Source organism: Triplophysa dalaica, chromosome 2 (genome assembly GCF_015846415.1).
Source record: "Triplophysa dalaica isolate WHDGS20190420 chromosome 2, ASM1584641v1, whole genome shotgun sequence".
NCBI classification, from domain to species: Eukaryota; Metazoa; Chordata; class Actinopteri; order Cypriniformes; family Nemacheilidae; genus Triplophysa; species Triplophysa dalaica.
In genome coordinates this window covers 6,361,313-6,388,304 of record NC_079543.1, presented here as the reverse complement: position 1 = coordinate 6,388,304, position 26,992 = coordinate 6,361,313, and the positions used below count along the sequence as shown (strand labels likewise).

The following is a 26,992-nucleotide window of genomic DNA, read 5'->3' as shown; positions in this document are numbered from 1 at the left end:
GTTCGATTCCCACCCGTGACGGTTGTAAGCGATAAACATTACTTGACAGCACCTACTTTGGTTAATTTGTGGACGTATTATCTAAGTTTGAAACAACCAAATCTGGTCTTTTCATGGGCCGAAACGTGTAAAGCTTTATTCAGGTCAGTGATGTAACATCGATGCATAACACTGCCCAGCTGCATCAAGCCTTAGGCCCAGTGGCCTAATGGATAAGGTATCAGCCTCCGAAGCTGGGGATTGTGGGTTCGAGTCCCACCTGGGTCGGTTGTAATCATCTGCATAACATGATAGCACCATCTTTGGTTAATTTGTGGACGCAATATCTGCTTTGAGATAACCAAATCTGCTGTTTGTGTAGGATCTCGGCCTGTAAAGCTTTATTCAGGTCAGTGATTTTAACATCAATCGATGAGACTGCCCAGTTTGCAGCAAGGATGCCCAGCTTGCATCAGCTTGCATCAAGTCCGAGGCCCAGTGGCCTAATGGATAAGGTATCAGCCTCCGAAGCTGGGGATTGTGGGTTCGAGTCCCACCTGGGTCGGTTGTAATCATGTGCATAACATGACAGCAACAACTTTGGTTAATTTGTGCACGCAATATCTGCGTTTGAGATAACCAAATCTGCTGTTCCTAGTCTGTTAAGCTTTATCCAAATCAATGATTTAACATCCATGGATGAGACCGCCCAGCTTGCAACAAGCGTGAGGTCCAGTGGCCTCATCCCACCTGGTTCGATTACAAATGGTGACCTTCAGATGACAGCTGTGAAATGCTGAACGACAATTTGTTGAAGCCACTTTGTGGTTGTAACGTCGGCATTTAAGACAACATTATATGTTTGAGAGTCATCTTAATTGCGTTATTAGTGTCACATCAGATTAAAACTATCCATCCTTTATAGAGTGTGTGGCCCAGTGGCCTAATGGATAAGGTATCAGCCTCCGAAGCTGGGAGTCCCACCTGGGTCGTTTGTAAGCATCTGCATAACATGACAGCACCATCTTTGGTTAATTCGTGGTCGCAATATCTGCGTTTGAGATAACCAAATCTGCGGTTTGTGTAGGGTCTCGGCCTGTAAAGCTTTATTCAGGTCAGTGATTTTAACATCCATCGATGAGACTGCCCAGTTTGCAGCAAGGATGAGGCCCAATGGCCTAATGGAAAAGGTATCAGCCGCCGAAGCTTGGGATTGTGTGTTCGATTCCCACCCGTGACGGTTGTAAGCGATAAACATTACTTGACAGCACCTACTTTGGTTAATTTGTGGACGTATTATCTGCGTTTGAAACAACCAAATCTGGTCTTTTCATGGGCCGAAACGTGTAAAGCTTTATTCAGGTCAGTGATGTAACATCGATGCATAACACTGCCCAGCTGCATCAAGCCTGAGGCCCAGTGGCCTAATGGATAAGGTATCAGCCTCCGAAGCTGGGGATTGTGGGTTCGAGTCCCACCTGGGTCGGTTGTAATCATCTGCATAACATGATAGCACCATCTTTGGTTAATTTGTGGACGCAATATCTGCTTTGAGATAACCAAATCTGCTGTTTGTGTAGGGTCTCAGCCTGTAAAGCTTTATTCAGGTCAGTGATATAACATCGATGGATAAGACTGCCCAGCTTGCATCAAGTCTGAGGCCAAGTGGCCTAATGGATAAGGTATCAGCCTACGAAGCTGGGGATTGTGGGTTCGAGTCCCACCAGGGTCGGTTGTAATAGTCTGCATAACATGACTGCACCAACTTTAGACAATTTGTGGACGCAATATCTGCTTTGAGATAACCAAATCTGCTGTTTGTGTAGGGTCTCAGCCTGTAAAGCTTTATTCAGGTCAGTAATTAAAGATCCATCAATGAGATCGGTTTGCAACAAGCGTGAGTTCCAGTGACCTCATCCCACCTGGTTCGATTACAAATGGTGACCTTCAGATGACAGCTGTGAAATGTTGAACGACAATTTGTTGAAGCCACTTTGTGGTTTCAACGTTGTAATCTAAGACAACATTATTTGTTTGAGAGTCATCTTAATTGCGTTATTGGTGTCACATCAGATTAAAACTATCCATCCTTTATAGAGTGTGTGGCCCAGTGGCCTTATGGATAAGGTATCAGCCTCCGAAGCTGGGAGTCCCACCTGGGTCGGTTGTAATCATCTGCATAACATGATAGCACCATGTTTGGTTAATTTGTGGACGCAATATCTGCTTTGAGATAACCAAATCTGCTGTTTGTGTAGGATCTCGGCCTGTAAAGCTTTATTCAGGTCAGTGATTTTAACATCAATCGATGAGACTGCCCAGTTTGCAGCAAGGATGAGGCCCAATGGCCTAATGGATAAGGTATCAGCCTCCGAAGCTGGGGATTGTGGGTTCGAGTCCCACCTGGTTCGGTTGTAATCATCTGCGTAACATGATAGCACCATGTTTCGTTAATTTGTGGACGCAATATCTGCTTTGAGATAACCAAATCTGCTGTTTGTGTAGGGTCTCAGCCTGTAAAGCTTTATTACGTTATCCATCGATGTTCGATTCCCACCCGTGACGGTTGTAAGCGATAAACAATACTTGACAGCACCTGCTTTGGTTAATTTGTGGACATTTTATCTAAGTGTGAAACACCCAAATCTGGTCTTTTCATGGGCCGAAACCTGTAAAGCTTTATTCAGGTCAGTGATGTAACATCGATACATAAGACTGCCCAGCTTGCAACAAGTGAGAGGCCCAGTGGCCTAATGGATAAGGTATCAGCCTACGAAGCTGGGCATTGTGTGTTTGACTCCCACCTGGGTTGGTTGTAAGCAATAAACATTAACTGCCAGCACCAAATTTGGGTATTTTGTGTGCGTAATATCTGCGTTTGAGACAACAAATCTCCTCTTTGCATAGGGTCTCAGCCTGTAAAGCTTTATTCAGGTCAGTGATGTAACATCGATGGATAAGACTGCCCAGCTTGCATCAAGTCTGAGGCCCAGTGGCCTAATGGACAAGGTATCAGCCTCCGAAGCTGGGGATTGTGGGTTTGAGTCCCACCTGGGTCGGTTGTCATCATCTGCATAACATGACAGCACCAACTTTGGTTAATTTGTGGACGCAATATCTGCGTTTGAGATGACCAAATCTGCTGTTCCCAGTCTGTAAAGCTTTATCCAGGTCAATGATTTAACATCTATGGATGAGACCGCCCAGCTTGCAACAAGCGTGAGGTCCAGGGGCCTAATCCCACCTGGTTCGATTACAAATGGTGACCTTTACATGACTGCTGTGAAATGCTGCTCGACAATTTGTTGAAGCCACTTTGTGGTTGTCACGTCTGCATCTGAGACAACATGATTCGTTTGAGAGTCATCTTAATTGCGTAATTGATGTCACTTCAGATCAAACTACCCAGCCTTTATAGAGTCAGTGGCCTATCGTATAAGGTTTCAGCCTCCGAAGCTGGTCATTGTGTGTTTGACTCCCACCTGGGTTGGTTGTAAGCAATAAACATTAACTGCCAGCACCAAATTTGGGTATTTTGTGGGCGTAATATCTGCGTTTGAGACAACAAATCTCCTCTTTGCATAGGGTCGCAACCATTAAAGCTTTATCCAAGTCAGTGATATAACATCGACGGATGAGACTGCCCAGCTTGCAATAAGTGAGAGACCCAGTGGCCTAATGGATAAGGTATCAGCCTCCGAAGCTGGGGATTGTGGGTTCGAGTCCCACCTGGGTCGGTTGTAGTCATCTGCATAACATGACAGCAACAACTTTGGTTAATTTGTGGACGCAATATCTGCGTTTGAGATAACCAAATCTGCTGTTCCTAGTCTGTTAAGCTTTATCCAAATCAATGATTTAACATCCATGGATGAGACCGCCCAGCTTGCAACAAGCGTGAGGTCCAGTGGCCTCATCCCACCTGGTTCGATTACAAATGGTGACCTTCAGATGACAGCTGTGAAATGCTGAACGACAATTTGTTGAAGCCACTTTGTGGTTGTAACGTCGGCATCTAAGACAACATTATTTGTTTGAGAGTCATCTTAATTGCGTTATTGGTGTCACATCAGATTAAAACTATCCATCCTTTATAGAGTGTGTGGCCCAGTGACCTAATGGATAAGGTATCAGCCTCCGAAGCTGGGAGTCCCACCTGGGTCGTTTGTAAGCATCTGCATAACATGACAGCACCATCTTTGGTTAATTCGTGGTCGCAATATCTGCGTTTGAGATAACCAAATCTGCTGTTTGTGTAGGGTCTCGGCCTGTAAAGCTTTATTCAGGTCAGTGATTTTAACATCCATCGATGAGACTGCCCAGTTTGCAGCAAGGATGAGGCCCAGTGGCCTAATGGATAAGGTATCAGCCGCCGAAGCTTGGGATTGTGTGTTCGATTCCCACCCGTGACGGTTGTAAGCGATAAACATTACTTGACAGCACCTACTTTGGTTAATTTGTGGACGTATTATCTGCGTTTGAAACAACCAAATCTGGTCTTTTCATGGGCCGAAACGTGTAAAGCTTTATTCAGGTCAGTGATGTAACATCGATGCATAACACTGCCCAGCTGCATCAAGCCTTAGGCCCAGTGGCCTAATGGATAAGGTATCAGCCTCCGAAGCTGGGGATTGTGGGTTCGAGTCCCACCTGGGTCGGTTGTAATCATCTGCATAACATGATAGCACCATCTTTGGTTAATTTGTGGACGCAATATCTGCTTTGAGATAACCAAATCTGCTGTTTGTGTAGGATCTCGGCCTGTAAAGCTTTATTCAGGTCAGTGATTTTAACATCAATCGATGAGACTGCCCAGTTTGCAGCAAGGATGCCCAGCTTGCATCAGCTTGCATCAAGTCCGAGGCCCAGTGGCCTAATGGATAAGGTATCAGCCTCCGAAGCTGGGGATTGTGGGTTCGAGTCCCACCTGGGTCGGTTGTAATCATGTGCATAACATGACAGCAACAACTTTGGTTAATTTGTGCACGCAATATCTGCGTTTGAGATAACCAAATCTGCTGTTCCTAGTCTGTTAAGCTTTATCCAAATCAATGATTTAACATCCATGGATGAGACCGCCCAGCTTGCAACAAGCGTGAGGTCCAGTGGCCTCATCCCACCTGGTTCGATTACAAATGGTGACCTTCAGATGACAGCTGTGAAATGCTGAACGACAATTTGTTGAAGCCACTTTGTGGTTGTAACGTCGGCATTTAAGACAACATTATATGTTTGAGAGTCATCTTAATTGCGTTATTAGTGTCACATCAGATTAAAACTATCCATCCTTTATAGAGTGTGTGGCCCAGTGGCCTAATGGATAAGGTATCAGCCTCCGAAGCTGGGAGTCCCACCTGGGTCGTTTGTAAGCATCTGCATAACATGACAGCACCATCTTTGGTTAATTCGTGGTCGCAATATCTGCGTTTGAGATAACCAAATCTGCTGTTTGTGTAGGGTCTCGGCCTGTAAAGCTTTATTCAGGTCAGTGATTTTAACATCCATCGATGAGACTGCCCAGTTTGCAGCAAGGATGAGGCCCAATGGCCTAATGGAAAAGGTATCAGCCGCCGAAGCTTGGGATTGTGTGTTCGATTCCCACCCGTGACGGTTGTAAGCGATAAACATTACTTGACAGCACCTACTTTGGTTAATTTGTGGACGTATTATCTGCGTTTGAAACAACCAAATCTGGTCTTTTCATGGGCCGAAACGTGTAAAGCTTTATTCAGGTCAGTGATGTAACATCGATGCATAACACTGCCCAGCTGCATCAAGCCTGAGGCCCAGTGGCCTAATGGATAAGGTATCAGCCTCCGAAGCTGGGGATTGTGGGTTCGAGTCCCACCTGGGTCGGTTGTAATCATCTGCATAACATGATAGCACCATCTTTGGTTAATTTGTGGACGCAATATCTGCTTTGAGATAACCAAATCTGCTGTTTGTGTAGGGTCTCAGCCTGTAAAGCTTTATTCAGGTCAGTGATATAACATCGATGGATAAGACTGCCCAGCTTGCATCAAGTCTGAGGCCAAGTGGCCTAATGGATAAGGTATCAGCCTACGAAGCTGGGGATTGTGGGTTCGAGTCCCACCAGGGTCGGTTGTAATAGTCTGCATAACATGACTGCACCAACTTTAGACAATTTGTGGACGCAATATCTGCTTTGAGATAACCAAATCTGCTGTTTGTGTAGGGTCTCAGCCTGTAAAGCTTTATTCAGGTCAGTAATTAAAGATCCATCAATGAGATCGGTTTGCAACAAGCGTGAGTTCCAGTGACCTCATCCCACCTGGTTCGATTACAAATGGTGACCTTCAGATGACAGCTGTGAAATGTTGAACGACAATTTGTTGAAGCCACTTTGTGGTTTCAACGTTGTAATCTAAGACAACATTATTTGTTTGAGAGTCATCTTAATTGCGTTATTGGTGTCACATCAGATTAAAACTATCCATCCTTTATAGAGTGTGTGGCCCAGTGGCCTTATGGATAAGGTATCAGCCTCCGAAGCTGGGAGTCCCACCTGGGTCGGTTGTAATCATCTGCATAACATGATAGCACCATGTTTGGTTAATTTGTGGACGCAATATCTGCTTTGAGATAACCAAATCTGCTGTTTGTGTAGGATCTCGGCCTGTAAAGCTTTATTCAGGTCAGTGATTTTAACATCAATCGATGAGACTGCCCAGTTTGCAGCAAGGATGAGGCCCAATGGCCTAATGGATAAGGTATCAGCCTCCGAAGCTGGGGATTGTGGGTTCGAGTCCCACCTGGTTCGGTTGTAATCATCTGCGTAACATGATAGCACCATGTTTCGTTAATTTGTGGACGCAATATCTGCTTTGAGATAACCAAATCTGCTGTTTGTGTAGGGTCTCAGCCTGTAAAGCTTTATTACGTTATCCATCGATGTTCGATTCCCACCCGTGACGGTTGTAAGCGATAAACAATACTTGACAGCACCTGCTTTGGTTAATTTGTGGACATTTTATCTAAGTGTGAAACACCCAAATCTGGTCTTTTCATGGGCCGAAACCTGTAAAGCTTTATTCAGGTCAGTGATGTAACATCGATACATAAGACTGCCCAGCTTGCAACAAGTGAGAGGCCCAGTGGCCTAATGGATAAGGTATCAGCCTACGAAGCTGGGCATTGTGTGTTTGACTCCCACCTGGGTTGGTTGTAAGCAATAAACATTAACTGCCAGCACCAAATTTGGGTATTTTGTGTGCGTAATATCTGCGTTTGAGACAACAAATCTCCTCTTTGCATAGGGTCTCAGCCTGTAAAGCTTTATTCAGGTCAGTGATGTAACATCGATGGATAAGACTGCCCAGCTTGCATCAAGTCTGAGGCCCAGTGGCCTAATGGACAAGGTATCAGCCTCCGAAGCTGGGGATTGTGGGTTTGAGTCCCACCTGGGTCGGTTGTCATCATCTGCATAACATGACAGCACCAACTTTGGTTAATTTGTGGACGCAATATCTGCGTTTGAGATGACCAAATCTGCTGTTCCCAGTCTGTAAAGCTTTATCCAGGTCAATGATTTAACATCTATGGATGAGACCGCCCAGCTTGCAACAAGCGTGAGGTCCAGGGGCCTAATCCCACCTGGTTCGATTACAAATGGTGACCTTTACATGACTGCTGTGAAATGCTGCTCGACAATTTGTTGAAGCCACTTTGTGGTTGTCACGTCTGCATCTGAGACAACATGATTCGTTTGAGAGTCATCTTAATTGCGTAATTGGTGTCACTTCAGATCAAACTACCCAGCCTTTATAGAGTCAGTGGCCTATCGTATAAGGTATCAGCCGCCGAAGCTTGGGATTGTGTGTTCGATTCCCACCCGTGACGGTTGTAAGTGATAAACATTACTTGACAACACCTACTTTGGTTAATTTGTGGATGTATTATCTGCGTTTGAAACAACCAAATCTGGTCTTTTCATGGGCCGAAACGTGTAAAGCTTTATTCAGGTCAGTGATGTAACATCGATGCATAACACTGCCCAGCTTGCAACAAGTGAGAGGCCCAGTGGCCTAATGGATAAGGTATCAGCCTCCGAAGCTGGGGATTGTGGGTTCGAGTCCCACCTGGGTCGGTTGTAATCATCTGCATAACATGACAGCAACAACTTTGGTTAATTTGTGGACGCAATATCTGCGTTTGAGATAACCAAATCTGCTGTTCCTAGTCTGTTAAGCTTTATCCAAATCAATGATTTAACATCCATGGATGAGACCGCCCAGCTTGCAACAAGCGTGAGGTCCAGTGGCCTCATCCCACCTGGTTCGATTACAAATGGTGACCTTCAGATGACAGCTGTGAAATGCTGAACGACAATTTGTTGAAGCCACTTTGTGGTTGTAACGTCGGCATTTAAGACAACATTATTTGTTTGAGAGTCATCTTAATTGCGTTATTGGTGTCACATCAGATTAAAACTATCCATCCTTTATAGAGTGTGTGGCCCAGTGGCCTAATGGATAAGGTATCAGCCTCCGAAGCTGGGAGTCCCACCTGGGTCGTTTGTAAGCATCTGCATAACATGACAGCACCATCTTTGGTTAATTCGTGGTCGCAATATCTGCGTTTGAGATAACCAAATCTGCTGTTTGTGTAGGGTCTCGGCCTGTAAAGCTTTATTCAGGTCAGTGATTTTAACATCCATCGATGAGACTGCCCAGTTTGCAGCAAGGATGAGGCCCAATGGCCTAATGGAAAAGGTATCAGCCGCCGAAGCTTGGGATTGTGTGTTCGATTCCCACCCGTGACGGTTGTAAGCGATAAACATTACTTGACAGCACCTACTTTGGTTAATTTGTGGACGTATTATCTGCGTTTGAAACAACCAAATCTGGTCTTTTCATGGGCCGAAACGTGTAAAGCTTTATTCAGGTCAGTGATGTAACATCGATGCATAACACTGCCCAGCTGCATCAAGCCTGAGGCCCAGTGGCCTAATGGATAAGGTATCAGCCTCCGAAGCTGGGGATTGTGGGTTCGAGTCCCACCTGGGTCGGTTGTAATCATCTGCATAACATAATAGCACCATCTTTGGTTAATTTGTGGACGCAATATCTGCTTTGAGATAACCAAATCTGCTGTTTGTGTAGGGTCTCAGCCTGTAAAGCTTTATTCAGGTCAGTGATATCACATCGATGGATAAGACTGCCCAGCTTGCATCAAGTCTGAGGCCAAGTGCCCTAATGGATAAGGTATCAGCCTACGAAGCTGGGGATTGTGGGTTCGAGTCCCACCAGGGTCGGTTGTAATAGTCTGCATAACATGACTGCACCAACTTTAGACAATTTGTGGACGCAATATCTGCTTTGAGATAACCAAATCTGCTGTTTGTGTAGGGTCTCAGCCTGTAAAGCTTTATTCAGGTCAGTAATTAAAGATCCATCAATGAGATCGGTTTGCAACAAGCGTGAGTTCCAGTGACCTCATCCCACCTGGTTCGATTACAAATGGTGACCTTCAGATGACAGCTGTGAAATGTTGAACGACAATTTGTTGAAGCCACTTGGTGGTTTCAACGTTGTAATCTAAGACAACATTATTTGTTTGAGAGTCATCTTAATTGCGTTATTGGTGTCACATCAGATTAAAACTATCCATCCTTTATAGAGTGTGTGGCCCAGTGGCCTTATGGATAAGGTATCAGCCTCCGAAGCTGGGAGTCCCACCTGGGTCGGTTGTAATCATCTGCATAACATGATAGCACCATGTTTGGTTAATTTGTGGAGGCAATATCTGCTTTGAGATAACCAAATCTGCTGTTTGTGTAGGATCTCGGCCTGTAAAGCTTTATTCAGGTCAGTGATTTTAACATCAATCGATGAGACTGCCCAGTTTGCAGCAAGGATGAGGCCCAATGGCCTAATGGATAAGGTATCAGCCTCCGAAGCTGGGGATTGTGGGTTCGAGTCCCACCTGGTTCGGTTGTAATCATCTGCATAACATGATAGCACCATGTTTCGTTAATTTGTGGACGCAATATCTGCTTTGAGATAACCAAATCTGCTGTTTGTGTAGGGTCTCAGCCTGTAAAGCTTTATTACGTTATCCATCGATGTTCGATTCCCACCCGTGACGGTTGTAAGCGATAAACAATACTTGACAGCACCTAATTTGTGGACATTTTATCTAAGTGTGAAACACCCAAATCTGGTCTTTTCATGGGCCGAAACCTGTAAAGCTTTATTCAGGTCAGTGATGTAACATCGATACATAAGACTGCCCAGCTTGCAACAAGTGAGAGGCCCAGTGGCCTAATGGATAAGGTATCAGCCTACGAAGCTGGGCATTGTGTGTTTGACTCCCACCTGGGTTGGTTGTAAGCAATAAACATTAACTGCCAGCACCAAATTTGGGTATTTTGTGTGCGTAATATCTGCGTTTGAGACAACAAATCTCCTCTTTGCATAGGGTCTCAGCCTGTAAAGCTTTATTCAGGTCAGTGATGTAACATCGATGGATAAGACTGCCCAGCTTGCATCAAGTCTGAGGCCCAGTGGCCTAATGGACAAGGTATCAGCCTCCGAAGCTGGGGATTGTGGGTTCGAGTCCCACCTGGGTCGGTTGTCATCATCTGCATAACATGACAGCACCAACTTTGGTTAATTTGTGGACGCAATATCTGCGTTTGAGATGACCAAATCTGCTGTTCCCAGTCTGTAAAGCTTTATCCAGGTCAATGATTTAACATCTATGGATGAGACCGCCCAGCTTGCAACAAGCGTGAGGTCCAGGCGCCTAATCCCACCTGGTTCGATTACAAATGGTGACCTTTACATGACTGCTGTGAAATGCTGCTCGACAATTTGTTGAAGCCATTTTGTGGTTGTCACGTCTGCATCTGAGACAACATGATTCGTTTGAGAGTCATCTTAATTGCGTAATTGGTGTCACTTCAGATCAAACTACCCAGCCTTTATAGAGTCAGTGGCCTATCGTATAAGGTATCAGCCGCCGAAGCTTGGGATTGTGTGTTCGATTCCCACCCGTGACGGTTGTAAGTGATAAACATTACTTGACAACACCTACTTTGGTTAATTTGTGGACGTATTATCTGCGTTTGAGATAACCAAATCTGCTGTTCCTAGTCTGTTAAGCTTTATCCAAATCAATGATTTAACATCCATGGATGAGACCGCCCAGTTTGCAACAAGCGTGAGGTCCAGTGGCCTCATCCCACCTGGTTCGATTACAAATGGTGACCTTCAGATGACAGCTGTGAAATGCTGAACGACAATTTGTTGAAGCCACTTTGTGGTTGTAACGTCGGCATTTAAGACAACATTATTTGTTTGAGAGTCATCTTAATTGCGTTATTGGTGTCACATCAGATTAAAACTATCCATCCTTTATAGAGTGTGTGGCCCAGTGGCCTAATGGATAAGGTATCAGCCTCCGAAGCTGGGAGTCCCACCTGGGTCGTTTGTAAGCATCTGCATAACATGACAGCACCATCTTTGGTTAATTCGTGGTCGCAATATCTGCGTTTGAGATAACCAAATCTGCTGTTTGTGTAGGGTCTCGGCCTGTAAAGCTTTTTTCAGGTCAGTGATTTTAACATCCATCGATGAGACTGCCCAGTTTGCAGCAAGGATGAGGCCCAATGGCCTAATGGAAAAGGTATCAGCCGCCGAAGCTTGGGATTGTGTGTTCGATTCCCACCCGTGACGGTTGTAAGCGATAAACATTACTTGACAGCACCTACTTTGGTTAATTTGTGGACGTATTATCTGCGTTTGAAACAACCAAATCTGGTCTTTTCATGGGCCGAAACGTGTAAAGCTTTATTCAGGTCAGTGATGTAACATCGATGCATAACACTGCCCAGCTGCATCAAGCCTGAGGCCCAGTGGCCTAATGGATAAGGTATCAGCCTCCGAAGCTGGGAGTCCCACCTGGGTCGGTTGTAATCATCTGCATAACATGATAGCACCATGTTTGGTTAATTTGTGGACGCAATATCTGCTTTGAGATAACCAAATCTGCTGTTTGTGTAGGGTCTCAGCCTGTAAAGCTTTATTCAGGTCAGTGATATAACATCGATGGATAAGACTGGCCAGCTTGCATCAAGTCTGAGGCCAAGTGGCCTAATGGATAAGGTATCAGCCAATGAAGCTGGGGATTGTGGGTTCGAGTCCCACCAGGGTCGGTTGTAATAGTCTGCATAACATGACTGCACCAACTTTAGACAATTTGTGGACGCAATATCTGCTTTGAGATAACCAAATCTGCTGTTTGTGTAGGGTCTCAGCCTGTAAAGCTTTATTCAGGTCAGTAATTAAAGATCCATCAATGAGATCGGTTTGCAACAAGCGTGAGTTCCAGTGACCTCATCCCACCTGGTTCGATTACAAATGGTGACCTTCAGATGACAGCTGTGAAATGTTGAACGACAATTTGTTGAAGCCACTTTGTGGTTTCAACGTTGTAATCTAAGACAACATTATTTGTTTGAGAGTCATCTTAATTGCGTTATTGGTGTCACATCAGATTAAAACTATCCATCCTTTATAGAGTGTGTGGCCCAGTGGCCTTATGGATAAGGTATCAGCCTCCGAAGCTGGGAGTCCCACCTGGGTCGGTTGTAATCATCTGCATAACATGATAGCACCATGTTTGGTTAATTTGTGGAGGCAATATCTGCTTTGAGATAACCAAATCTGCTGTTTGTGTAGGATCTCGGCCTGTAAAGCTTTATTCAGGTCAGTGATTTTAACATCAATCGATGAGACTGCCCAGTTTGCAGCAAGGATGAGGCCCAATGGCCTAATGGATAAGGTATCAGCCTCCGAAGCTGGGGATTGTGGGTTCGAGTCCCACCTGGTTCGGTTGTAATCATATGCATAACATGATAGCACCATGTTTCGTTAATTTGTGGACGCAATATCTGCTTTGAGATAACCAAATCTGCTGTTTGTGTAGGGTCTCAGCCTTTAAAGCTTTATTACGTTATCCATCGATGTTCGATTCCCACCCGTGACGGTTGTAAGCGATAAACAATACTTGACAGCACCTACTTTGGTTAATTTGTGGACATTTTATCTAAGTGTGAAACACCCAAATCTGGTCTTTTCATGGGCCGAAACCTGTAAAGCTTTATTCAGGTCAGTGATGTAACATCGATACATAAGACTGCCCAGCTTGCAACAAGTGAGAGGCCCAGTGGCCTAATGGATAAGGTATCAGCCTACGAAGCTGGGCATTGTGTGTTTGACTCCCACCTGGGTTGGTTGTAAGCAATAAACATTAACTGCCAGCACCAAATTTGGGTATTTTGTGTGCGTAATATCTGCGTTTGAGACAACAAATCTCCTCTTTGCATAGGGTCTCAGCCTGTAAAGCTTTATTCAGGTCAGTGATGTAACATCGATGGATAAGACTGCCCAGCTTGCATCAAGTCTGAGGCCCAGTGGCCTAATGGACAAGGTATCAGCCTCCGAAGCTGGGGATTGTGGGTTCGAGTCCCACCTGGGTCGGTTGTCATCATCTGCATAACATGACAGCACCAACTTTGGTTAATTTGTGGACGCAATATCTGCGTTTGAGATGACCAAATCTGCTGTTCCCAGTCTGTAAAGCTTTATCCAGGTCAATGATTTAACATCTATGGATGAGACCGCCCAGCTTGCAACAAGCGTGAGGTCCAGGCGCCTAATCCCACCTGGTTCGATTACAAATGGTGACCTTTACATGACTGCTGTGAAATGCTGCTCGACAATTTGTTGAAGCCATTTTGTGGTTGTCACGTCTGCATCTGAGACAACATGATTCGTTTGAGAGTCATCTTAATTGCGTAATTGGTGTCACTTCAGATCAAACTACCCAGCCTTTATAGAGTCAGTGGCCTATCGTATAAGGTATCAGCCGCCGAAGCTTGGGATTGTGTGTTCGATTCCCACCCGTGACGGTTGTAAGTGATAAACATTACTTGACAACACCTACTTTGGTTAATTTGTGGACGTATTATCTGCGTTTGAAACAACCAAATCTGGTCTTTTCATGGGCCGAAACGTGTAAAGCTTTATTCAGGTCAGTGATGTAACATCGATGCATAACACTGCCCAGCTTGCAACAAGTGAGAGGCCCAGTGGCCTAATGGATAAGGTATCAGCCTCCGAAGGTGGGGATTGTGGGTTCGAGTCCCACCTGGGTCGGTTGTAATCATCTGCATAACATGACAGCAACAACTTTGGTTAATTTGTGGACGCAATATCTGCGTTTGAGATAACCAAATCTGCTGTTCCTAGTCTGTTAAGCTTTATCCAAATCAATGATTTAACATCCATGGATGAGACCGCCCAGCTTGCAACAAGCGTGAGGTCCAGTGGCCTCATCCCACCTGGTTCGATTACAAATGGTGACCTTCAGATGACAGCTGTGAAATGCTGAACGACAATTTGTTGAAGCCACTTTGTGGTTGTAACGTCGGCATTTAAGACAACATTATTTGTTTGAGAGTCATCTTAATTGCGTTATTGGTGTCACATCAGATTAAAACTATCCATCCTTTATAGAGTGTGTGGCCCAGTGGCCTAATGGATAAGGTATCAGCCTCCGAAGCTGGGAGTCCCACCTGGGTCGTTTGTAAGCATCTGCATAACATGACAGCACCATCTTTGGTTAATTCGTGGTCGCAATATCTGCGTTTGAGATAACCAAATCTGCTGTTTGTGTAGGGTCTCGGCCTGTAAAGCTTTATTCAGGTCAGTGATTTTAACATCCATCGATGAGACTGCCCAGTTTGCAGCAAGGATGAGGCCCAATGGCCTAATGGAAAAGGTATCAGCCGCCGAAGCTTGGGATTGTGTGTTCGATTCCCACCCGTGACGGTTGTAAGCGATAAACATTACTTGACAGCACCTACTTTGGTTAATTTGTGGACGTATTATCTGCGTTTGAAACAACCAAATCTGGTCTTTTCATGGGCCGAAACGTGTAAAGCTTTATTCAGGTCAGTGATGTAACATCGATGCATAACACTGCCCAGCTGCATCAAGCCTGAGGCCCAGTGGCCTAATGGATAAGGTATCAGCCTCCGAAGCTGGGAGTCCCACCTGGGTCGGTTGTAATCATCTGCATAACATGATAGCACCATGTTTGGTTAATTTGTGGACGCAATATCTGCTTTGAGATAACCAAATCTGCTGTTTGTGTAGGGTCTCAGCCTGTAAAGCTTTATTCAGGTCAGTGATATAACATCGATGGATAAGACTGGCCAGCTTGCATCAAGTCTGAGGCCAAGTGGCCTAATGGATAAGGTATCAGCCAATGAAGCTGGGGATTGTGGGTTCGAGTCCCACCAGGGTCGGTTGTAATAGTCTGCATAACATGACTGCACCAACTTTAGACAATTTGTGGACGCAATATCTGCTTTGAGATAACCAAATCTGCTGTTTGTGTAGGGTCTCAGCCTGTAAAGCTTTATTCAGGTCAGTAATTAAAGATCCATCAATGAGATCGGTTTGCAACAAGCGTGAGTTCCAGTGACCTCATCCCACCTGGTTCGATTACAAATGGTGACCTTCAGATGACAGCTGTGAAATGTTGAACGACAATTTGTTGAAGCCACTTTGTGGTTTCAACGTTGTAATCTAAGACAACATTATTTGTTTGAGAGTCATCTTAATTGCGTTATTGGTGTCACATCAGATTAAAACTATCCATCCTTTATAGAGTGTGTGGCCCAGTGGCCTTATGGATAAGGTATCAGCCTCCGAAGCTGGGAGTCCCACCTGGGTCGGTTGTAATCATCTGCATAACATGATAGCACCATGTTTGGTTAATTTGTGGAGGCAATATCTGCTTTGAGATAACCAAATCTGCTGTTTGTGTAGGATCTCGGCCTGTAAAGCTTTATTCAGGTCAGTGATTTTAACATCAATCGATGAGACTGCCCAGTTTGCAGCAAGGATGAGGCCCAATGGCCTAATGGATAAGGTATCAGCCTCCGAAGCTGGGGATTGTGGGTTCGAGTCCCACCTGGTTCGGTTGTAATCATCTGCATAACATGATAGCACCATGTTTCGTTAATTTGTGGACGCAATATCTGCTTTGAGATAACCAAATCTGCTGTTTGTGTAGGGTCTCAGCCTGTAAAGCTTTATTACGTTATCCATCGATGTTCGATTCCCACCCGTGACGGTTGTAAGCGATAAACAATACTTGACAGCACCTACTTTGGTTAATTTGTGGACATTTTATCTAAGTGTGAAACACCCAAATCTGGTCTTTTCATGGGCCGAAACCTGTAAAGCTTTATTCAGGTCAGTGATGTAACATCGATGCATAAGACTGCCCAGCTTGCAACAAGTGAGAGGCCCAGTGGCCTAATGGATAAGGTATCAGCCTACGAAGCTGGGCATTGTGTGTTTGACTCCCACCTGGGTTGGTTGTAAGCAATAAACATTAACTGCCAGCACCAAATTTGGGTATTTTGTGTGCGTAATATCTGCGTTTGAGACAACAAATCTCCTCTTTGCATAGGGTCTCAGCCTGTAAAGCTTTATTCAGGTCAGTGATGTAACATCGATGGATAAGACTGCCCAGCTTGCATCAAGTCTGAGGCCCAGTGGCCTAATGGACAAGGTATCAGCCTCCGAAGCTGGGGATTGTGGGTTCGAGTCCCACCTGGGTCGGTTGTCATCATCTGCATAACATGACAGCACCAACTTTGGTTAATTTGTGGACGCAATATCTGCGTTTGAGATGACCAAATCTGCTGTTCCCAGTCTGTAAAGCTTTATCCAGGTCAATGATTTAACATCTATGGATGAGACCGCCCAGCTTGCAACAAGCGTGAGGTCCAGGGGCCTAATCCCACCTGGTTCGATTACAAATGGTGACCTTAACATGACTGCTGTGAAATGCTGCTCGACAATTTGTTGAAGCCACTTTGTGGTTGTCACGTCTGCATCTGAGACAACATGATTCGTTTGAGAGTCATCTTAATTGCGTAATTGGTGTCACTTCAGATCAAACTACCCAGCCTTTATAGAGTCAGTGGCCTATCGTATAAGGTATCAGCCGCCGAAGCTTGGGATTGTGTGTTCGATTCCCACCCGTGACGGTTGTAAGTGATAAACATTACTTGACAACACCTACTTTGGTTAATTTGTGGACGTATTATCTGCGTTTGAACCAACCAAATCTGGTCTTTTCATGGGCCGAAACGTGTAAAGCTTTATTCAGGTCAGTGATGTAACATCGATGCATAACACTGCCCAGCTTGCAACAAGTGAGAGGCCCAGTGGCCTAATGGATAAGGTATCAGCCTCCGAAGCTGGGGATTGTGGGTTCGAGTCCCACCTGGGTCGGTTGTAATCATCTGCATAACATGACAGCAACAACTTTGGTTAATTTGTGGACGCAATATCTGCGTTTGAGATAACCAAAATCTGCTATTTGCATAGTGTCTCAGCCTGTAAACCTTTATCCAGGTCAGTAATTAAACATCCATAAATGAGATCAGTTTGCAACAAGCGTGAGTTCCAGTGGCCTCATCCCACCTGGTTCGATTAAAAATGCTGACCTTCAGATGACAGCTGTGAAATGCTGAACGACAATTTGTTGAAGCCACTTTGTGGTTGTAACGTCGGCATCTAGAGTCAGTGGCCTATCGTATAAGGTATCAGCCGCCGAAGCTTGGGATTGTGTGTTCGATTCCCACCCGTGACGGTTGTAAGTGATAAACATTACTTGACAACACCTACTTTGGTTAATTTGTGGACGTATTATCGGCGTTTGAAACAACCAAATCTGGTCTTTTCATGGGCCGAAACGTGTAAAGCTTTATTCAGGTCAGTGATGTAACACCGATGCATAACACTGCCCAGCTTGCAACAAGTGAGAGGCCCAGTGGCCTAATGGATAAGGTATCAGCCTCCGAAGCTGGGTATTGTGGGTTCGAGTCCCACCTGGGTCGGTTCTAATCAATTACAATACATGACAGCACCAACTTTGGTTAATTTGTGGACGCAACATCTGCGTTTGAGATAGCCATATCTGCTTTTTGCATAGGCTTGCGACCTGTAAAGCTTTAGCCAAGTCATTGATGTAACATCGATCCATAACACTGCCCAGCTTGCATCAAGTCCGAGGTCCAGTGGCCTAATGGATAATGTATCAGCCTCCGAAGCTGGGGATTGAGGGTTCGAGTCCCACCTGGGTCGGTTGTAATCATCTGCATAACATGACAGCACCAACTTTGGTTAATTTGTGGACGCAATATCCGCGTTTGAGATGACCAAATCTGCTGTTCCCAGTCTGTAAAGCTTTATCCACGTCAGTAATTTAACATCCATCGATGTGACTGCCCAGTTTGCAACAAGCGTGAGTTCCAGTAGCCTTATCCCACCTGGTTCAATTACAAATGGTGACCTTCCGATGACAGCTGTGAAATGCTGAACGACAATTTGTTGAGGCCACTTTGTGGTTGTAACATCGGCATCTGAGACAACATTATTTGTTTGAGAGTCATCTTAATTGTGTTATTTGTGTCACATCAGATTAAAACTATCCAGCCTTTATAGAGTGTGTGTCCTAATGGATAAGGTATCAGACTCCGAAGCTGGGGATTGTGGGTTTGACTCCCACCTGGGTTGGTTGTAAGCAATAAACATTACTTGCCAGCACCAAATTTGGTTATTTTGTGGGCGTAATATCTGCGTTTGAGACAACAAATCTCCTCTTTGCATAGGGTCGCAACCAGTAAAGCTTTATCCAAGTCAGTGATATAACATCGACGGATGAGACTGCCCAGCTTGCAACAAGTGAGAGGCCCAGTGGCCTAATGGATAAGGTATCAGCCTCCAAAACTGGGGATTGTGGGTTGGAGTCACACCTGAAGCGGTTGTAATCATCTGCATAACATGACAGCACCAACTTTGATTAATTGTGGACGTAATATCTGCGTTTGAAATAACCAAATCTGCTCTATAGGGTCGAAACCTGTAAAGCTTTATTCAAGTCAGTCATTTAACATCCATGGATGAGACTCCCCAGCTTGCAACAAGCGTGAGGTTCAGGGGCCTAATCCCACCTGGTTCGATTACAAATGGTGACCTTTAGATGACAGCTGTGAAATGCTGCACGACAATTTGTCGAAGCCACTTTGTGGTTGTCACGTCTGCATCTGAGAAAACATGATTTGTTTGAGAGTCATCTTAGTTGCGTAATTGGTGTCACTTCAGATCAAACTACCCAGCCTTTATAGAGTCAGTGGCCTGTCGTATAAGGTATCAGCCTCCGAAGCTTGGGATTGTGGGTTTGAATCCCACCTGGGACGGTTATAAGCAATAAACATTACTTGACAGCACCAAATTTGGTTAATTTGTGGACGTATTATCTGCGTTTGAATCAACCAAATCTGGTCTTTTCATGGGCCGAAACCTGTAAAGCTTTATCCAAGTCAGTGATATAACATTGACGGATGAGACTGCCCAGCTTGCAATAAGTGAGAGACCCAGTGGCCTAATGGATAAGGTATCAGCCTCCGAAGCTGGGGATTGCGGGTTCCCACCTGGGTCGGTTCTAATCAATTACAATACATGACAGCACCAACTTTGGTTAATTTGTGGACGCAATATCTGCATTTGAGACAAAAAATCTGCTGTTTGCATAGGTTCTCAGTCTGTAAAGCATTATACAGGTCAATGATTTAACATCCATCGATGAGACTGCCCAGCTTGCAACAAGCGAGTCCCACCAGGGTCAGTTGTGAAAGTTCTCAGCTTCCAGGAGTGTGGATTGTAGGTCTGGATTGTGAGTCGGGTTGCTGGAGAAAAAGTTTACCTTACACACACATTCTCTCATGCAGAGCCATCATGAGCACTCACAGCCTCTTTGCTGGCATCCAGTTTGATGCATAGCTCTCGTGTTTTTTCCAGGTCTGCCTGCACCTGTGAACGCTCAGCCTGTGCCTGATGCAGATCTTCCTCCATGAGAATCATCTTCCGGTTTAGCTGAGACAGCTGACTGTTGCAGGTTCGCTCAGCACTCAGTGCCTGCACATAGCAACAACCAACAATTTAGATGAATAAAGATGGGTGAACATCGCATGTTTAGAATCTCATCACTCTGTGCACATTAAAATACTAAATGTTGGACTACAGCATGACTGTTGCTTAGATTTCGGCCCACATTTTGCAGTTCAGAGAGGTACAAAATATTTGCCATAGGTCTGTGCCAGTCTGCAGATTTTGGCAAATAGATTTTCACAGATTTCAATGAATCTCACGTAGTGTACGATGAGCACAGATTCAGATATTTTAAGGTTAGGATTATGATTCCATGTTGTTGGAGGATATCCAAATGTATACAGTTCCATGGTCTGTTATAATTCTCAATTCTGATTGGCTGAAAGGTGTGCATTAAAACAGTTTAATGTACAGGTAGTTCCAGTCAATTTGATCAATGTCGGACGTAGGGATGGGAATCGAGAACGGGTTCTTCTTTAGAACCGGTGCCCAGTGAATCGATTCCTTGGAACCGTTAGCGTACCTGCTTAATGATTCCGCTTATCGGTTCTGCTCGTTGCAAATGTGTCATCATCATGACGTCACAAACGCGCTGCGTTGTTTTGGTTACACAGCAAACATGTCATCAAGGCAGAAGCTATCTAAAGCGTGGTTATATTTCACTAGAAAAGAAGCCAATGCGGTCATTTGCAACAACTGTAAAAGTTTAATTTCGGCAAAGGGAGGAACTACCTCCAATATGCAGAAACATTTGGCCACACAGCACGCAATTCATTTGCAGGACTGTCGCGTGTTTGATACACTACTACTTAGCGACACAGCAACAACAAGTGAGTCAAGCAGCAGCGGAGCTAACGAGACGTCATCTGCTATTAATGGCGAAGGTAACTTCTCTATTTAGTTAATGTGAGCGCCATTTCACTGTGTAAACTTTTAATATATGAACAATAATCTCCATTGTCAAATTTAGATGATGATGATGACAGCCATGATGACTTTACTTTGTAGCCTACTTTTAGGTTTGTTCTGAGGTTGCTACACATAATTTGTGTATACTCTGAAAATGTGCTGTGTTCTTATCAGATATTAAAGCGAATTAATACAAACAAACAAATTTGTACTTATTCCCTCACCCAATGAGAATCGATAAGAGAATCGATAAGGAATCGGATCGATAAGCAATATCGATAATGGAATCGGAATCATTAAATTCTTATCAATTCCCATCCCTAGTCGGACGAAAATAACTCATTTTCACCTGTCTGATCAAAAATTACACTGTCAACTTCAATAACAGCTTTGACTTGTCAAATGACCCTGGGCGGGATAATCCATGGCTAGCCAGGGATTATCCCTTACCTATTTTTAAAAGATTTTAGAACCTAAAATATCTTAGGTATATCCACCTATTGAATATATTAGGTATATCCACCTAATGAAGACCACCTGGATAGCTTTGTCTTTCACAACCATTTATCATACTTCAAGGCTACGATCGGGGGCTAGGTCATGTCTATTGAACAAAAATGGACAGGGCAACACGTCTTGTAGGGTGTTGTTACATTAAGCTAAGAATCTTTTAGAGATCAACATCACAGAGAGATTCATAGTAGGCACATTGCAGTGAACTAAACTGACCTCTTGCAGGCTTCTCTCAAGGCTATCTGCCCTTTCTTTAAGTCGATTCATCTCAGAATTAGAGTCACTAAGCTCAAGGCGAAGTTCGGTGATGGTGGTTTCTGCTTGTCTGGTCTGCCTCTCCCATTTTTCTGCCAGCAGAGACGCTTTCCTTTCAGACTCCTCCACATCCCGGCACTCCTGCTCCTGTACAATGAACGCAACCATTATTAAAATGACCTATGTTTGAAACAATATAACACTTGGTTAGTTGGTACACCTAACATCTCTTTAATATCTGTTTTAGATCATTTCACCTTAGCAGACAGCAGATCTTCAGTGCATGAGATGTCGGCAATGTGATTTTGTACTTTTCTATGAAAGTCTTCTATTTCATTATTAGCTTCATCTAGCTTGAGCTGCAAGGACTGCAAAGTCAGAGAAGGATATTGCGAAGATATACTGAAGTTATTGTGTTATTTGTAAAGTGAAATTAAAGTATTGTGACAGCCCTTATGTAGATTAAATTGGTTTCTTACCTGGTTGTCCAGATGCGCTTGGTCAAGGTCGGTCCTGAGCAGACTGTTCTCCTGCAACATGGCATCTTTGATTTTCGTCAAAGTTACCACCCCCTTTTCAGAGTCTGACAACTTCCTCCTCAGAACATCCAGGTCTCTCTCTCTATCAACCACAGTCTCCTTTAGAGCTCTGTAGACAGCAATTTATATCAGTTAAACAGCATGGTTCACTCACGCCTCGTTGCCAATAAGCTATATTGCTCTAAACAGGATACTTAAGGGAACTCGGTAACGAGTGTTTAAACAGTGTATTTACAGCGTAACTAATTATAACAATGATGTACCTCAACAGTACATATTTGTAGGGATAGGGGAACAATATGCAAAGTTTTGATATTCAAATAATATCATCTGCTAAATGTAAATGACATCACTTCTTGTTAATCTGCAAAATCTAGAGTAATAAAGAACTTACACTAAAGTTTTTTCAAGATCCTCAACTTTAAGCCTAAAACTCCTGATGGTTTTCTCCTGAAAATAGATGACAAAATCCACAAACATGCACATGATACAATGGAAAGTAACCCCCCACAATGAAAGTTAAAGTTTTATTCCGTGAATGTTGCTCATACAAAGTGATTTTCAAGTTAAGCAACACCTTCTCATCCAATTGGTCATTCGCCATGCTGAGCAGCTCACTCTTCTTCTCCAGTTGTACCATCAGCATTCTTCTGTGCTGATCCAGCTCTGAGCTGGTGTGCTGCAGCATGTTGACCTCCTCTTGGGACGCCATCATCTGCCTCAACAGAGACTCTGATGAGACATGCAGAGGCACACCAGCTCTAAGTGACCCATTCTTTATAAACTTAGTTGAACTCAATTGTAATTTTAGCATACTAAAACATATCTGACAAATTCATCCAAACTGCTTGTTATGCTATGCTGTATGTATGACTACAGAATTGCAAATTGAAAAAGCATTTTTACCGTTCTTCTCATCCAGCTGTTCATTTCTATCCTGAAGGTTCTGCAGCTCTCCAATCCTGGAGGTCAGTCTCCGCTGAGTCTCACTCAGAGAACTTTCCATCTGACTGTTGAACAGTCTGGTTTACACATACGAAAGAATGATCATCAGCCTTGTGACAACAAGTTACATTTTTTCAACACACTTCATCACAGTCTTGCATAAAAAAATTATCAAAAGACCTGTATATTTAAACATTTAAAATTATAATTTCGCTCTCGGTGTAGACACGGTGTTAAGTTGAGCCCCTTTATTGTTCATTATTGTTGATTTGAATAAATGTGCCTAAATGCCTAAATGTAATCTTAGTGTTGCAACATGCATTATTCCCGGTTACAATGACACCTAGATGGAGATGCACGGTTGTTATTGATTCCTTGTGTACCTGAGGCTGCTGCACTCATTCCTAAGGCGGCCAAGCTCTTCCTCACTGCCGTTAAGTTTTTGACCTAATGTGTGAACTTCCTCCTCTAGGCCAATCATGGTCTCCCTCATTTGAGCCTGTCTGCTTTTTTGCTCCCCGCGCTCCTGTTCAAGCTATGACACATACAATGGATATGGTTAATATGGTCCTATTATTATGACCATGTTTGTATTAATACAGTACAGTATATTATTGCATGGTTCAACAGCATTGCATACTAATATAATAAAGTAAAGTACATTAAAATACCACAAACCTAAGTATAGTAAAGGGCAGTGTAGCATCATATGGTTTGCATTACATGGTTTGTGTATTGTGACATAGTATATACATAGTATAGTTATAATGTAGTGCGAGATTGTAGTTTATAATACAAAATAGTGTGTTGGAATAAAATACATTACAGCACAGTACAATAAAAAGAAGCATGTTATGGTGTTGTCTAGTGTTCATATAGTGCATTATAGCATATAAAAATAAAGCTATTGAGGATAGAGGCTCTTACTGTGAGTACAGCAGCCTGCAGGTCTTCCACCCTCTGCTCCAGGTGAGCTCTCTCGCTGATGGCTGTCTCCTGAGAGATCTGAGGCGACGTGCAGTTCAAAGGAAACACACATACACTCAGACGCCTAAAAAAGCACAACTCTCCCTCCTGGTATTATCCCTTTGATCCCCTGTGGGATGACTCAATTTATACTGCACTCTGGAGAGAAACTCAAGTGCGTAAGTGATTTTCCTTCAGTCTCGCTTAAATAACATCTTCATCAGAAGCAAACGCACACACAGACTTCACACGTGCAAGCAATGTCTTATACAATAATGACAATCAACATGTGATGGTGAGGTTACCTGCAGCCAGTCTTTTTATCTCTCTCTCTCTGAACTATGTTGAGTCTCTCTCTCAAGCTTGCTCTCACTCTGTGTCCTATATTTAGTCCCTTTCTCAGGTTTTCTCTCGGTGTCCTACCTTTAATCTCTCTCTCAGGCTGTCCCTCTCTGTGGTCATGTGATGGAGGTCTGCAGCAGCCTCATCCCTCTCAGCCTCCAGTCGTTTGAGGATGCTCTGAGCTGTCACACTACTCTTGGGTCCTCGCGCGGTCCTAGACTTCATCACCTCTCGCCGTAGAGCTGCTATCTCCTCCTGAGCCTGCAAGGAGAGTTGGGGGACAAATAAGACCACATTGTTTATTCATTGATTACCCCTAGTGGGGTTTTAAACTACATCCTATGTGAGGTTTCATAGATCTTTAATCACAAGTAGACATAAAACTTCCAAAACCAGATGAACAGTGCTATCATGAATCAATTTTACCTGTTGGTAGTGCATTCTGGTCTTGTCTCGCTCAGCTGTTAGCACTTTAATGTTAGCCTGGACCTCTGACATGTGGCGCTCATACTTATCCAACATGTTTTGGAACTCATCTCTTTCTCGTAATACCCTCATCAGCTCTGAATCATAGGTGCCACCCTTTTAAGCGAGAGAGAGGTTATGCAACAGAACTTCACACTTAACATTTTCTGATGAATGTAAATGACAACAGCATTACTATCAAGAAAAACATTCATTTCGCTAATACACATTGACTAATCTGATTTAAGTACTTTAACAGGAGACTGTCTGGTGGGACTCCGTCGGGTGGAAGTGCCTTTGAGGGGGCTGGTCGAGCGACGAGCTCTCAGCATCCTTCTAAATTTCTCAGCCTCCTTCTTGAAATGATCTTTTTCCTCCTGCAGAGTGCAGACGAAGAGGTCCGTGAAGTTGTTGGTATTGCACCAGTTTTTGAGCTGCCTCGGTTCTTTCTGCTGCTCCAATACAGTGTGTGTGTTGCGGTTCTTCCCTTAAGTTCTGCTGAATGTCTACCAACTCATTGCTTTCCTCAGAGAGTTTAGGCACAGGCGGCACAGTGATATTCTGGAAAAGAATATTAGTTAATGGAAATGAAGAGACTAAAAGATCTGAATTTTTTAGTCTTTGACCTTATTGGCAAGGCTCACTGAAGGGTCGTTTTGATACAGAAAAGCTTTTGAATCAGTGCCACCCTCTCTTGGTTAACATTAGTCACTACAATCCACAATAATGAAAATGACTATCACATACGTTTTTTAAATTTACCGGGCATCTGTTTCCAGATGTCTCAGATTTAAAACATTCAACCTTTAAAACTTTTTTATTACATACTTCCTCAGTGATAATAGTTCTGATGCTATTTTATCGTTTCCCGTTTATTCATTAAATGCCATTTAGTAGTTTCTAAATAAACAAACATAAAAATATGTCAAATATATTCAAAGCTACAAATTCAAATAAAGCATCACTAGATTGTTGTTTTTATTTACATTTACATTCATTTAGCAGACACTTTTATTCAAAGCGACTTACAGAGAGTTTATTTGATTTCTTATATTAAAGCATAAAAATGACAGTAAATTTCAGCAAGTTAAACAAGTATTTTATATTTACAGACTCAAGAAAACCCAGAGGTTGCCATGGCAACTGGATACTACGGCTGAGCCCGTCATTGAAACATGCGAGAAAAAGTATAGAAAACTGTCTAGTAGTGCATAAGATTGTAATCGTTCAAACATTTTACGATAGTTATGATTCCAACAACTGCCATTATTTTACAAAACTGACAACGAAGTGTACACACGCATACGAAAAAGCAAATGGCACATCAAATCATTAACATCTTAAATGTTATCCTTTACATTAAATAACGTTAAAATCGCCTGCACGACAAAAATCTGCAAAACATCTGATTGCAACTTGCATGAAATATGTGTTGTCCATGTACACATGTACAGGTAAGTAGGCATTACCTCACGTTGTAGCTCTGGCAAATGAAAACAAGCGTAAATTCATTCTCAACGCTTTAAAGCTCTTTAACCTGAAGGATAGTTCAAGCATACGCACTGGCCAATCACGACCCTGCATTATACTACGATTCATGACTTGTGCGAGTCAGTCACCAATCACAAAGACTGTTCTTCCACCGTTTGCGTCCGTTGCCATGACTACAAGCAGGGGGGCATGCTCAGTAGTTTTACATTTGGTTGATTTGTTCGCTTCCATTCATTAGCTGAAGTAACGAGAAGATAAAGCAAAAATCTTGAAAATAACCAATTTGGTTTAATTTCATATGTTTGCTTCATGTTCATAATTTACATTATTTACAATAAAGTTTAGGGTAGCTTGAAAGAAATTATGTTGAACCCACAAACCTTTAGATCTGAAATCGTATGACGAGTCGAATGGTTTTGTTGACAAAGATGTAATTGTCAAAGCAATGATATAAATACTGTAAAACTCCGGTTTATTGGCATACACGACGGCAGGCGGCACTAAAGCGCAGGCGTGCAGAGTTGAACTTTTAACGAAGAACCCGCGCGTCCTCATGAACGCGCACAGTGAGCTGCACCAAATCCG

The 26,992-nt window shown here is 43.5% G+C and overlaps 1 protein-coding gene and 17 non-coding genes across 20 annotated transcripts in view; 17 read left to right on the top strand and 1 right to left on the bottom strand.

The window, feature by feature from the left end:
* The window catches only part of tsga10 (testis specific, 10), a 32,212-nt gene extending 5,271 nt beyond the window's left edge, over positions 1 to 26,941 (bottom strand). The window contains exons 1-13 of one of the 3 annotated variants that reach the window (XM_056772313.1): positions 26,788 to 26,941; positions 25,168 to 25,477; positions 24,878 to 25,033; positions 24,533 to 24,712; positions 24,071 to 24,148; positions 23,527 to 23,678; positions 23,105 to 23,220; positions 22,776 to 22,930; positions 22,593 to 22,648; positions 22,139 to 22,307; positions 21,917 to 22,027; positions 21,621 to 21,806; positions 19,842 to 20,009 (exon numbers count right to left, since the gene is read on the bottom strand). In XM_056772313.1, coding sequence (XP_056628291.1) covers positions 19,842 to 20,009; positions 21,621 to 21,806; positions 21,917 to 22,027; positions 22,139 to 22,307; positions 22,593 to 22,648; positions 22,776 to 22,930; positions 23,105 to 23,220; positions 23,527 to 23,678; positions 24,071 to 24,148; positions 24,533 to 24,712; positions 24,878 to 25,033; positions 25,168 to 25,248 — 1,608 coding nt within the window. In that variant the 5' untranslated portion in view covers positions 25,249 to 25,477; positions 26,788 to 26,941. Of the gene's footprint in view, positions 1 to 19,841; positions 20,010 to 21,620; positions 21,807 to 21,916; positions 22,028 to 22,138; positions 22,308 to 22,592; positions 22,649 to 22,775; positions 22,931 to 23,104; positions 23,221 to 23,526; positions 23,679 to 24,070; positions 24,149 to 24,532; positions 24,713 to 24,877; positions 25,034 to 25,167; positions 25,478 to 26,385; positions 26,500 to 26,787 lie in introns of those variants that run through there. The other 2 variants (XM_056772319.1, XM_056772304.1) reach the window with 2 other exon arrangements.
* On the top strand, positions 195 to 267 carry trnar-ccg (transfer RNA arginine (anticodon CCG)). The gene has a single exon. It is a non-coding gene; the product is annotated as a tRNA-Arg (tRNA).
* trnar-ccg (transfer RNA arginine (anticodon CCG)) lies at positions 472 to 544 on the top strand. The gene has a single exon. It is a non-coding gene; the product is annotated as a tRNA-Arg (tRNA).
* Positions 1,393 to 1,465, top strand: trnar-ccg (transfer RNA arginine (anticodon CCG)). Its single transcript has one exon. It is a non-coding gene; the product is annotated as a tRNA-Arg (tRNA).
* On the top strand, positions 2,966 to 3,038 carry trnar-ccg (transfer RNA arginine (anticodon CCG)). Its single transcript has one exon. It is a non-coding gene; the product is annotated as a tRNA-Arg (tRNA).
* On the top strand, positions 3,644 to 3,716 carry trnar-ccg (transfer RNA arginine (anticodon CCG)). Its single transcript has one exon. It is a non-coding gene; the product is annotated as a tRNA-Arg (tRNA).
* Positions 4,565 to 4,637, top strand: trnar-ccg (transfer RNA arginine (anticodon CCG)). The gene has a single exon. It is a non-coding gene; the product is annotated as a tRNA-Arg (tRNA).
* Positions 4,842 to 4,914, top strand: trnar-ccg (transfer RNA arginine (anticodon CCG)). The gene has a single exon. It is a non-coding gene; the product is annotated as a tRNA-Arg (tRNA).
* trnar-ccg (transfer RNA arginine (anticodon CCG)) lies at positions 5,763 to 5,835 on the top strand. The gene has a single exon. It is a non-coding gene; the product is annotated as a tRNA-Arg (tRNA).
* On the top strand, positions 7,336 to 7,408 carry trnar-ccg (transfer RNA arginine (anticodon CCG)). The gene has a single exon. It is a non-coding gene; the product is annotated as a tRNA-Arg (tRNA).
* trnar-ccg (transfer RNA arginine (anticodon CCG)) lies at positions 8,014 to 8,086 on the top strand. The gene has a single exon. It is a non-coding gene; the product is annotated as a tRNA-Arg (tRNA).
* trnar-ccg (transfer RNA arginine (anticodon CCG)) lies at positions 8,935 to 9,007 on the top strand. The gene has a single exon. It is a non-coding gene; the product is annotated as a tRNA-Arg (tRNA).
* Positions 10,499 to 10,571, top strand: trnar-ccg (transfer RNA arginine (anticodon CCG)). Its single transcript has one exon. It is a non-coding gene; the product is annotated as a tRNA-Arg (tRNA).
* trnar-ccg (transfer RNA arginine (anticodon CCG)) lies at positions 13,412 to 13,484 on the top strand. The gene has a single exon. It is a non-coding gene; the product is annotated as a tRNA-Arg (tRNA).
* trnar-ccg (transfer RNA arginine (anticodon CCG)) lies at positions 14,090 to 14,162 on the top strand. The gene has a single exon. It is a non-coding gene; the product is annotated as a tRNA-Arg (tRNA).
* On the top strand, positions 16,571 to 16,643 carry trnar-ccg (transfer RNA arginine (anticodon CCG)). The gene has a single exon. It is a non-coding gene; the product is annotated as a tRNA-Arg (tRNA).
* On the top strand, positions 17,249 to 17,321 carry trnar-ccg (transfer RNA arginine (anticodon CCG)). The gene has a single exon. It is a non-coding gene; the product is annotated as a tRNA-Arg (tRNA).
* On the top strand, positions 17,857 to 17,929 carry trnar-ccg (transfer RNA arginine (anticodon CCG)). The gene has a single exon. It is a non-coding gene; the product is annotated as a tRNA-Arg (tRNA).
* Positions 26,942 to 26,992: the final 51 nt, after the last annotated feature.